At 41.7% G+C, this 12,464-nt stretch overlaps 1 protein-coding gene across 2 annotated transcripts in view; it reads left to right on the top strand.

The window, feature by feature from the left end:
- PPP1CA (protein phosphatase 1 catalytic subunit alpha) overlaps positions 1-12,464 on the top strand; it is a 42,921-nt gene that overhangs the window by 17,460 nt on the left and 12,997 nt on the right. For both annotated transcript variants that reach the window (XM_033920542.1, XM_033920543.1), the window contains exons 2-3: positions 7,016-7,147; positions 8,624-8,854. In XM_033920542.1, coding sequence (XP_033776433.1) covers positions 7,016-7,147; positions 8,624-8,854 — 363 coding nt within the window. The remainder of the gene's footprint in view (positions 1-7,015; positions 7,148-8,623; positions 8,855-12,464) is intronic.

Below are 12,464 nucleotides of genomic sequence, written 5' to 3'. Positions count from 1 at the left end.
GCTCCATACACTTCATCCACTTTTCCTGCAATGACTTTAACCCCTTTGAAAATAATTCTGTTTGACCTTCAAACCAGGACATCACAGCTTCCTTGATGTCTTCATCACTTGAAAACCGTGGAGAGATTTCTTCAAAACTCGGAACAGGAAATAATCTGAGGGAACCAGGTCAGGACTGTAGGGTGGATAATTCAGCTGCTGAAACCCACATTCTTGAATGGCAACCTGTGATTGTCGTGACATGTGCACCGGCGCATTGTCGTGAAGAAGCCTGCTGTGAGTTTTCCTCATTTCTTCTTCTTGATTGACTCCTGCAAAGCGATCATTATTGTGTTGGCGTAACTCTCCCCGGTTATGGTTGTCTTGTGTGATATGAACTCCAGAATCAAAACTCCTTCATCATCCCAGAAGATAGTTCCATGACTTTGCCTGCAGATTTTCTGTCTTGAACGTTTTTGGGGCGGGGTATGACTTGTGCTTCCATTGCATTGACTCCATTTTTGACTTAGGATCTCTGTGATAGACCCAAGTTTCATCTCCAGTCACCAAGCAAAGAAGGAAAAAAAATTAACTTGGTCTTCACAGAACATCTCTAAGTTCTCTTGACAGCATTGGAACCTCGTAGCCTTCTGACATGGTGTCAACATTCTTGGAACCCATCTTGCATTAACCTTGGATATGCCCAACTTTTCATGAATTATTTTCAAAACTGTATCTGCTGAGATGCCCATTTTTTTTAGCTATTTGGGAAACCTTAATTCTGACAAAATTAAATCCTCAGCCTTCTTGCACATTTCTGTGGAAGTTGTTTCCTCAGGCCGTCCCATTCGAAGGTCATCTTCAATGGACTCTCTACCCCACTTAAACTGCTTGCTCTAAAATTTTACTTTGTAGGATGATGGGGCAGACTCACTATAAACACGTTCATGGATCTCCTTTGGCTTTTTCTCTTCTTTTGTGATAAATTTTATCACTGAACGGTGCTTCAAATCTAGTAGTTCGTTAATTGATTCGCATGAGGACTCTCCTGACATCCTGTCTCTTGGAATGTTAGACTCGCATGGAGCCACAACTATGCATGAGTAACCTTGAGAAATGTCACGTGCACAGACTTGTTTCAACACACTTGCTACTTTCTTTCATACTCGGGTAGATAAATTATTGAACACCCCTCAATGTAAATGTCGTATGTACCAAAACCATGTCAAATTGTTACCATGGCATTAATGAATGATTATCGCCTGCTGAAATTTTATTTGTAAGATTTATAATCTGCCTCTGCACAGTGCTTTGTGGACTACAGTAAAACATGCAAAGTAATGTCATACATGACAGATTACTAAAATTGGACCCAGCAGAAATAAAATTCTACTTGTCTGCCAAGATGGTCTTTCTTCTGCCAGGTGAGTTCCTCTGAGAGCCATTCCATGAAAGAAGGCCCCGTTCCACATCCTGAAACAGGAGTTCGGATCCTGTTTCTTTTGCTTGTTGATTATATACGGCTTGGATTATTTTGTTGGCTAACAATCTCTGAAAGCCTTTAGGGCCAGGCTGCTCGGTTCTGCTCCTCAAGGTCCACAGCCAGATCTGTTTTTCAGGATATCCCTAATGAATGTGCAGGAGAGAGATTTGCATACCGAAGAAGCAAATCTCTCATGCATATTCATTATGGACTTCCTGAAAACATGGCTTGTTTGTGGACCTTGAGGACCGGAATGGAGTAGCCCTACTTTAGGGTGTTCTGTAGAGTCCTGAATTACAGAGAATTTATCTAAGAACACAGGAATCACCGCACTGGGTCAGACCAGCGGTCCATCTAGTCCAGGGATCTCAATGTCCCTCCTTGAGGGCCGCAATCCAGTCAGGTTTTCAGGATTTCCCCATTGAATATGCATTGAAAACGGTGCATGCACATAGATCTCATGCATATTCATTGAGGAAATCCTGAAAACCCGACTGGATTGCGGCCCTCAAGGAGGGACTTTGAGACCCCTGATCTAGAGTCAGCATGTTTTCTTCTTTGGGTCCCCAAGAGTGGAATAGTCTTCCTCAATATACACATCGACGGACAAGTTTAGGAAATTTAAAAAAATTGTTAAAAAGACATCTCTTTTGTATGATGAAATCTAGGAGATGAACCATTTTTTGATTTGTACGTAGGCGCTGGTTGCCTATTCTTTGAGATTTTATGCTGTTTGCTTTCATTATTGTACATGTGTTTAAATTTTTGTGATTTATTGTTATGCATGTGTTTTGATTATGTATGTGCCGTGTTGTGACCCATCTCGGGAAAGGTGGGATATAAATAAAAAAGAAAAGAAAGAATACCAGGCTATGGACTTTTTCTCCAGGAACTTGTCAAAACCTTTTTTTCAAACCCAAATACATTAATCGCTGCTACCGCGTCCTCTGGTAATGAGTTCCACAGAGCTTAACTATTCATTGAGGGGGAGGGGGGGAATATTTTCCTCCTATTTTTGTTTTAAAATTATTATCATATAACTTCATCGTGTCTTTTTGAAAGAATTAACAGTTGACTCGGATTTGCCTGTTCTGCACCATTTTGGATTCTGTAGACCTCATTTCTCCCCTTAACTGTCTCTTTTTCAAGCTGAAGAGCCCTAACCTCTTAAGCCTTGACTTGGATGAGAGCCTTTATCCCATTAATAATAATTTCTTTGCACCTTTTTATTGTGCTATATCTTTCTGAGATAGTGACCAGAATTGGACACTGTACTCGAGGTGAGATTTGCACCATGGAGTGATATAGTATTGTCTTATTTCTTAATCCTTTCCTAATATTTCAGCGTAACATAGTAGATGACGGCAGATAAAGACCCGAATGGTCCATCCAGTCTGCCCTACCTGATTCAATTTAAATTTTTTTTTAAAAAAAATTTTTTTCTTCTTAGCTATTTCTGGGCAAGAATCCAAAGCTTTACCCGGAACTGTGCTTGGGTTCCAACTGCCGAAATCCACAGTGCCACCTAGGTCTTTTTCTTGGGTGCCGACTCCTATGGTGGAACTTAATCCAAATTATAATTACATTGTTATTTTTTTCCAGTGTCCATCACTTTACATTTGTCCACATAAAATTTTGTGGTGTTTGAAAACATACTTTTATTTTCAGTCTGATAGTTCTTAGTTTCATGGAAGGTCCTCTTGTTTTATTTTATTGGTTGAAAGGTTAAACAACCATTCCCTATTTAGTCATTCCATCTCAGTTGCAATTGTTTACACTAGAGAATTTCCATTTTTCCCCGTCCCTTCAGGAACTCCCATGAGTTTTGTCCCTGCCCCATTCCTGTAAGCTCTGTCTTAACCCGCACATGCTTCAAACGCTTATGATTTTAAAGTGTTTGAGGCTTGTGCAGATGAGGACGGAGCTTGCAGGAATGGGGCAGGGATAGGAAAAGAACTTGCCGGGATGGGAAAATGAGTTCCCGTGGAGACAGGGAAAAATTTGTTTCCGTTTCATTCTCTAGGTTACACTTTGGCAAGGCAAGACTTGCCTTTATTAAAACCCATGTTGATTTTTTTTCCCATTAAGCTGTCAGTATGGTCAGTAACTTTGTGTGTTAGAATGATTTTCTAAAAATTTGCCCAGTACCAGTGTCTGGCTATTGGTCTCTAGTTTCCTGGATCATCCCTGGAGGCCTTTTTAAAAATCAGCATTATACTGGCCACCCTCCAGTCCTCGGGTACTGTAGCTGTTTTAAAGGATAGATTACAGATTTCAAATAACAGGTTAGCAAATTTAGTTTTGAGATTTTTCAAAACTTTGAGATGAATACCATCCAGTCCTGGTGACTTCCTAACTCTTTAGTTTGTCAGTATGCATTGTTATATATTCTAGATTTACAGTGATTTGTAAAATCATAATGCAGAAGGTTTCTAAGGTGGGTATGACTCCAACATCCTCCGTAATAAGGACTTAAGCAAAGAATCTAATTACTTTCTCTATTATTTTCCTTATGCTTCCTGGTCACTCCCTTTTGCCCCTTGGCCATCTAGCAGTCCCAACAAATAGATATCTGATGATTATGGTTTGGGGTTTTTTTTTTGTTGTTGGGTGTTTTTTTTCTTGGGTGGGAGGAATGGAATGTGCTTGGAATAGTTTTAGTAGTATTTTTTGCCTTTTAGAGCAAATTTCTTCTCTTGGCCTATATTACTTTTAGATACAGACTCAGTAGTGTTTTTGCTCATCCATATTTTCACCTTGGGTTCCCATCTTCCTGTTTTATTTCCCACTCTACCAGTAAATCATGCTAGCAGTCATATGGCCTGCTTTTGACCTTGGCATTGACAAAGGCAAAACTTCCTCTTCAAGCAAGAATCACTTGGTAACCTGCCTGCCTGGTGCAAAGGTGGCAGATCTCAATACATCAAGATCGGATTTTGGACGGTGCTGGGGAGGAGCTAGTTATTGTGGTGCATATGGTACCAGTTACATAGGAAGGTGCAGGAAGAGGTTCTAGAATTGAAATCTAGGCAGTTAGGTAAAAAGTTGCAATCTAGGACCTTGAGAATGATGGTGGGGACAAAGTTTGTCCCCATCCTCGTGGGCACTGTGCCCACCCTGTCCCTGTAGGCTCCATCCCCTCCCTGTCCCCGCGGACTCTGTCCTCATTTGCACAAGCCTCCAGGACTGAGTTGAGAAACACTGGCTTAGTGAATTGCATGTTGGTTTTTTTTAAACAGTGCAAATACATGGTTTTATATTTAAATCTTTCTATTAAAGTATAAAAAGGGACATATTCTGTACAACTGTTTATAAATCACAAATAGAGCCTTCCATTTCGATTTGGTTTTGGTACAACCTTCCCAAAGATTCAGTTGTGTATGTTTTTACATCACCTGGGAAGATAATTGGATTGTATTTTAGACATGAGTGTAGAAGAGAAGCTAAACTAGTGGATGAACAGGAAAATAAGTGTCTCGTAAATGTTAGAAATGTTCCTTGATGCCAGCAATGATGGATGAATCTGTTGCAGTAACAGTAAGATGCTTGAGCAACTGGGCACATGATGGAAGGGTGTTGAGAATGATGTCAAACAAGACACAAATGATGTCATTTGGTAATTCATTGAAATCCAAAAGCAGCTTCCATTGTTGTTGTTGTTTTTTTTTTAAAATCATTGTTGAAGATGTGTTAAGTTTTTACATATTGATACTAGTCTCAAAGTTTGTCCCTGTCCCCGCCGGCTCCGTCTCTGTCCCTGCTCCGCGGGTATCCGTTCCCCTGCCATTCTCTAACCTTGAGGGCATCATTCTCAGAAATGCTCCCTATTCCATGCACAGGACCCGAGCTCCTGAGTTTTAATGCATGGATTTAGTTTTATTAAGAACTGGACAACATTTTGGGAAAGGGGGAGCCTTATTTTTTTTCTCTAAAATCCAAAAGATTGGGCTGCGTATTAGCTGGGATGGAACTAGACTATTGGGGGCTAACCCTCAAAAAGGAGCGAGTGCAAGGAGCTTTTAAACTAGATCATAAGGAAAGGTTGATAAGTCGCTCAGGAGAACATGGTTCAGATTAAGGAATGTTTGAAGGATAGTAACAAAACCGGGAAGTTGGAGCATCCCAGTATGTTGCAATAAAAGCAAAAGCAGATCATCTGCAGACAGTTGAAAGATTAAAATTATTCCTTCAACAGCTAAGCACGTTTTAAATATGTTAAAAGTCTACAAAAATAAGATAGAAATTTAGAATATATAGCAGTAATGATGAAGTAGATATAATTGAATCTTGGAGACCTGGTGGACGGAGGATAACCAGTGGGACACTTTGATCCCAGAGAACAAATACTATTTATTTAAAAATGTATATATATGCTGCCTAAAGTCATATGTTAAAAGGTGATTGAGTAAAACAAGATAACAGTTCCACAGGAAACAAAATGGAGTGTGGAATCTTCATGACTAAAAATCATGTTCTACCTGGCCAGAATGAAGAGATGGTGAAATACTATCAAAATTGGGCTCTCTGTGTGACTGGGGCCTGCTTCCTTTGTGGGCCTAGTAGCAGAGGCTTTTCTGGGCTGCGTCCCTGGCTCATCTAAAAAATTCTGGCACTGAACTTAGGGCAGGGCTAGGCCCCACTTCACCAAATTTTAGTCACTGGAGAGCTCAGGTAACTTATTTTTCCAGTCCTAGCATATAATTGTGAGCTGGGACTGAACACCGCATGGTGTGCAGAGCATAGTGTGACGGGGGGGAGGCAGAGGCTAATACTGTATTCAAAAGATTTTGAGTCCTAACTTTGAGGGTTATGCTCCTAAATTAAACCCTCTGAAAATTTACTGTGGCCGAGTACCTCCTATGCCTGAATTAACCTTGGATAGTCAATGCCGAGGCAGGTGTGGCTCCCAGTATTGACTATCCGGATATGACCCCTGTCCTGGAAGTTAAGCAGGCACCAGCCAAGACGCACTCTAGAACCGAGTTAATTACGATAGCAAAACAGCTCTCCTAACTTTATGTGGTTTCTTAGCTGGGTAATGGACTAAAAATCGCCGCTAACCAGCTCGGTTGTTCACTCTGCCTCCAAACCACTCGTGAACTAGCCAGTTTCAGCATAGATGGTTAAAAGGGAAATTCAGCAGTACAATCTGGTTAAGTGCAGTTGAACATCTCTCAAAGAGCCCTGCATAAGTGATTTTAAATGGCCAAGAAGCTCTCCTGGCTGTATAAATCACTTTGAATACTGACCCCTAAATTTATGTGAATTTTCAGCAGAAAACCTACGCTTCTGTGTTTGACTGAAAATAAGGACAAGCTTAGGCATGTAACTTAGAAGCCTGAATTTAGGGAGCTAGGCTTTTCTTGAATTTAGAGCCCAGGCTCCAGAGAGCATAGAGAGAGTATATGCATGGAGAGTGGGGGGCTGATGCTGTGTGCAGCGAGGATAGGACCGCGAGGCGGCTGAACGCCATTTGTGGTTGCTGTTGTGAAGACGGGCGCTGAACACTATGCTCTGTGGGCAACATAACTTTGTCTTCCATCTTCTCTCCAGTCCAGGGATCACGGCCGGGGAAAAATGTGCAGCTGATGGAAAACGAGATCCGTGGCCTCTGCCTCAAATCACGGGAAATCTTCCTGAGCCAGCCCATTCTGCTTGAACTGGAGGCCCCCCTGAAGATCTGTGGTGAGTGCACGTGGCGGGTGGGGGGTGATCATTGTTTTGGCCCAATCTGTGGCTTGCATATGCTCTTGTTGGAAATCCTGCCCCTTTTTCTCTGGTTCCCGTTTATCTTGGTCCTGAACCTTAATACACTACGAAACAGAAACTGTCCAAAGAACAGAACAGAACTCGGGGCTGAGCAGAGGTTTGCTCGCTTGGGCTCTCCAGCCAAGCCTATTCGTAAAGTCCAGTAGGTTGCAAATCTACAGGGACATAAGTGGAGGCTTCAAAATTAAAAATAATTCTGTCTGATAGCAGGAACACATCTGTCTCGGGAAGCACTCCCAGCCCCCCCGTGAAACTCAGTGTGGCGTTCTGCTCCTTGGCTAATGCTGTTGTATCCCACTCCTCCTCCTTCAGAGGCTTCAGATCTGTCCTGCAATAAAACACCATTTATGCTTCTTATGTTCTGCGAGAGATAAAAGACCTCCATCCCGTCGATACAAGCTTTCTTGGTATCTATGCATATCTTGTGGTTTGCTGCCATGACCAGGCCTTATATATCTAAATAAATTCTGATTTATTTACCGCTTTTTTTTTTTTTTTTTTTTAAGCAATTCACCCAAGGCGGTGTACAGTAAGGTCAATCTGGACTTAGGCAATAGACAATGTTAACAGAAAAAAATATTTAGAGAAAAGCACATATTATGGCCGAGTTCGCTGCTTTTAATTGTCTTCAAGTTCTTGTTCCAGACTCCTGGTTTCATCCTTGGCTTGGTATTCTGCTTAACTACTACTGTCTATCATTTCTATAGTGCTGAAATGTGTACGCAGCGCTGTACATTTAGCATGTAATAGACGGTCCCTGCTCAGAAGAGCTTACAGTTTAATTTCCCCCAGAAACCCATCATTCAGCACCCCTCAAGTAGGCATTGAGCCTGGGCAGCCTTCTAGAGATTTGGAGCAATCTACTACTTAGATGGGGTAGTGCAGTGTTTCTCAACTTGGTCCTGGAATAGGCATGATGGAAATTTGCATATAATGGAGGCAATGTATACAAATCAAGCTTATGTTTATCCCAGGACAAGCAGGCAGATATTCTCAACAGGTGGGTGACGTCACCCACGGAGCCCTGCAGCGGACAGCCTCGCAAGCAGACTTGAAGATCTTTTTAAGAGCTTGCAAGTGCCTTCCCGCCCGAGTTAGGGCGCGCGTCTCCTGTGAGGTACCTCAGTTCAACGTTTTCTGCAGAGCCGAGAAGTCTTGTTCACTTCAGCTCTGCAGCTCTTCGTTGCCTTCTCGCAACGCTGGAATATGCATGAAATAAATTTGCATGTAATGGCGCATGTATATTCATTGTGGATATCCTGAAAACCTGACTGGCAGGAGGCTCTCCAGGACTGAGTTGAGAAACACGGGGGTAGTGAATTGCATGTGTGTTTGAAAATGGAAACCCGTGGTTGGCCTTTCTTTGGAATGACATGTTTAATCCCCTCACAGGTGACATTCATGGGCAGTACTATGACCTCTTGCGCTTGTTTGAGTACGGGGGCTTCCCCCCTGAGAGCAACTACCTCTTCTTGGGAGATTATGTGGATCGAGGGAAGCAGTCGCTGGAGACCATCTGCCTCCTCCTTGCCTACAAAATCAAGTACCCAGAGAACTTCTTCCTCCTGCGAGGGAACCACGAATGTGCCAGTATCAACCGCATCTACGGCTTCTATGATGAGTGTGAGTGTGGGGCTTGGGAGATGTACAGGGTCGGGCTGCAGTTCCTCGGGTGCACAGTATGGAAGGAAATTGAAAGTTTGAGTGTCTTCAGCATATAGGAAATGAATTCAAATCCAAGGCTGCTTAAATTTTCTGTGACAGTCCCCCACCTTTTTTTTTTTTTTTTATTAAGAAACAAGAGTACATGATCACAGATTGAAATGTACTAGTAATCATTCATAAGAACATAAGAATAGCCTTACTGGGTTAGACCAGTGGTCCATCAAGCCCATTCTCATGGTGGCCAAAACCCAAAGAGTAGCAACATTCCATGTTACCGATCCAGGGCAAGCAGTGGCTTCCCCCATGACACTAGGAAATACTTCTTCACCGAAAGAGTGGTCGACCGTTGGAATAATCTTCCACTTCAGGTAGTTGAGGCCAGTAACGTGACTGATTTTAAGATCAAATGGGATCAACACATGGGCTCACTTCAAAGAGGAACTTAGAAGGGAGGGTTATTTGAGTGGACAGACTTGTTGGGCTGTAGGCCCTTTTTTGCCGTCATATTCTATGTTTCTCAATAACAGACTATGGACTTTTCCTCCAGGAAATTATCCAAACTTTTCTCAAAACCAGCTACGCTGGCCGCTCTTACCACAACCTCTGGCAATGCGTTCCAGAGCTTAACTATTCTGGAACGCATTTTTTTAAAAATTAATTTCCTTTTGGACTACCTGCTAGCAGTCCCTGTCTATTCTTTGTGGCAAAGATTTTGTTTCTGTGGTAGAACCTTTTACAACTGTGTATACGCAAAATGCGCCATAGGCTTTAGAGGGAAATGAACACTTTATCAATTAGTTATTGAAAACTGTATTCTTTCTATTCATACACGCCTCGGTTCCTGTCACTGGAGCTAGGGGAGAAAGGGATCTCTGCTAAGATACACCTACTGGCTGATTCAAGGATGTGCTTGTATCTTTTTTTTTTTTTTTAAATAAACTTTATGCATATAACATATTCAAACAAAAATTAGAACAAATAACAATAACCATTATACAATGCCAACTGATCATGTCAATCTTTGTATCTAATTCCTGATGGGCTGTGCCTGAGTGCAAAAGAACACTGGTGGTAATGGATAGGCAGGGAGATAAGGCGGGGGGAGGGGGCATGGGGTGGGTGCAGGAGGTAAGCACTTGTAAAGGAGGGTCTATGCCACCCTAGAGTAGAGGCAGACCAAAATGAAAAAGTTGCTACATCTGTGGAGCAATCTGCCTGTAATATAATCCAACTCGCTGAATCGCCTTCAAATGTTGTCCCTGCTTTGAAGTTGAGGGGAGGGTTTTGGTAATATACTTACAAAGAATTGTTTACATTTCTTCATTGCTTTGCTTCATATAGATTTTCCACAGACTAAAGGACATGTCTGCACTTAGATTTAAACCAAATGTTAAAACTAACAGCCTAAATGGATTAAGTCACTAAAACCACTTGGAGGTTGGAGCTCCGAGTTGCAGCAAAAGTCCTCTGTTTTTGCTTCTGGCCCCGACCCTATGTGTCAATAAAGCACAATCGTCCATTAGTAGATATGAGGCAGTTTATTGTAAATCAGAACCTAATGCAGCCTATGTTTTTGACAAATTGCTTGCCTCGGGTCTAAAATGACATAACTATATTGAACAGACAACAATAAGCATATATGTTAAAACTAAATTAATTAAAGAATATAAAAATATATAGAAGAAAACATGAAATGCTGAAATTAATTTGCATACCCTAGAAATCCAGTCAGATCTGAGGAACCGCAAAAAAATTCTCAGCCCAGCCAACAAAGTCCCAATCAACAAAGTTGGGGCAGCCTCCTTCGAGGGCTATACACTTAGTCCAGCGATTTTTCCACTTTTTTGGTTCTGTATTTTTCCAACGGAATGAAAAAAAGGGGAAAATCACCGGACTAAGTGTTTAGCCCTCGAAGGAGGCTGCCCCAACTTTGTTAGTTGGGCTGAGAACTTTTCTGCGGCTCCTCGTAATATTAACAGGTATATGTGCGTTAATAGGAGAGCTAGAGCACAGGTAGTAAAAGAGAAAATTGGTTCACGAATTAGCAGTGTGTGTTCAACCATTCAGCCACTATAAAAATAAAATAAATTGTGAATAATATTTCCCAGAGACAGTTACAGATTTATTTAAAAATTTATAGTCCGCATTAGTGCTGCCCAACTCGGGGAAAAAAAAATTTGATTCCATTCAGCCTGTTGAATCAATTTTTCGATTTGATTTTCCTGCCCAATTGGGTGTGTGTGTGTGTGTTTTTGTTTTTTTCAAACATCCTGGTGGGTTTATTTTATAGCTTCTTCACCTCCCTCTCCTACCCACACTGGCGCTGTGGTGTAAACAAAAACGACTTTTCCTCTCTGTTAAATCCTAGCTCACGTTCATGGTCTAACACCTGCTTTGGTAGGATACACATTTCAAATCTGACATATTGTAATCACAAAACAGAAAATAAAATTATTATTTTTTTTCTTTTGTGGTGTGGTCATTATTCAAATCATGTTGGTCCCGGGCTCTGGTTGTCTTCTGATAACTCGCTTGCCAGGGTCTCCCGTTTTCTTCTTTCTCCGTGCTAACCATCCATCTTCCATCTCTGTCCTCCCCTTTCGTTTCCCTTCCCTCCCCATGAGGTCTGGCATCTTTCCTTTTTTCGTCTCCTTCCCTGCAGCGATGGACCCCACCATCCCCAGATCCACCATCTCTCCTTTTCTCAACTACCCTTACATCCATCCTCTCTCTCTCCTTCCCTACCACCCCAGGGTCCACCAGCTCTCCCTTTCTGTTCCCAACTACCTTCCTTTCCAGTATATCTATCCCCCACCCCCTCCATATAGAAATGGGGGTGGGGTGGAAAGAGGGATGGGTAGGGTGTGAGTAGATGACACACAAAGGTTAGATGTCGGGCATCAAATTATCCCCAATTAAGAGCATCCAATTAAAATAAACGGGAGGGATGGGTAGGGTGTGAGTAGATGACACACAAAGGTTAGATGTCGGGCATCAAATTATCCCCAATTAAGAGCATCCAATTAAAATAAACGTGATGATAATTAAAAGAAAAAAATACAAACAACGGGGAGAGAGAAATCTTGCAGCACCTGGAAGACAGAATTTCTAAGTCTCGCCAAAGATAGAAAAGAGCCAAACTTTTGAAATTTGGAAATAGAGCTTTGAGCTCTTAAACGCTGGGGCAGAGTTCTAAGATGAGGTGTTAACTAGCTAAAGACTGCGTGCCAAGTTCCAGTGTAACCTATGAGGTTGTAGGTAGAATTTGAAATTCTTTTGAGAGGGTCTCGGAGCTTAATGGATCATGTGAAAGATGCAGCATCCAGAGGGGGGGGGGGGGGTGAATATATCTTTTGTGTGATTCTTTGATGAAAATATTGGTTGGGTGGGGTTTTTTATTGTTTGTTGCTATATTGATATTGATTGAATATAAGTGCTTTATTTGTTTGTTGTTATGGTATATATACTGTATTGCACTTTTTGACAGATGTGAAAATCCAATAAAGATTTTAAAAAAAAGACACCATCAAGAGCTTTAAATTGAATCGCTTGGCAACGGGCAGCCAGT

Source organism: Geotrypetes seraphini, chromosome 14 (genome assembly GCF_902459505.1).
Source record: "Geotrypetes seraphini chromosome 14, aGeoSer1.1, whole genome shotgun sequence".
Lineage (NCBI taxonomy): Eukaryota > Metazoa > Chordata > Amphibia > Gymnophiona > Dermophiidae > Geotrypetes > Geotrypetes seraphini.
Note: the sequence above shows the minus strand (reverse complement) of the source record. Positions and strands in the feature narration are given on the sequence as shown.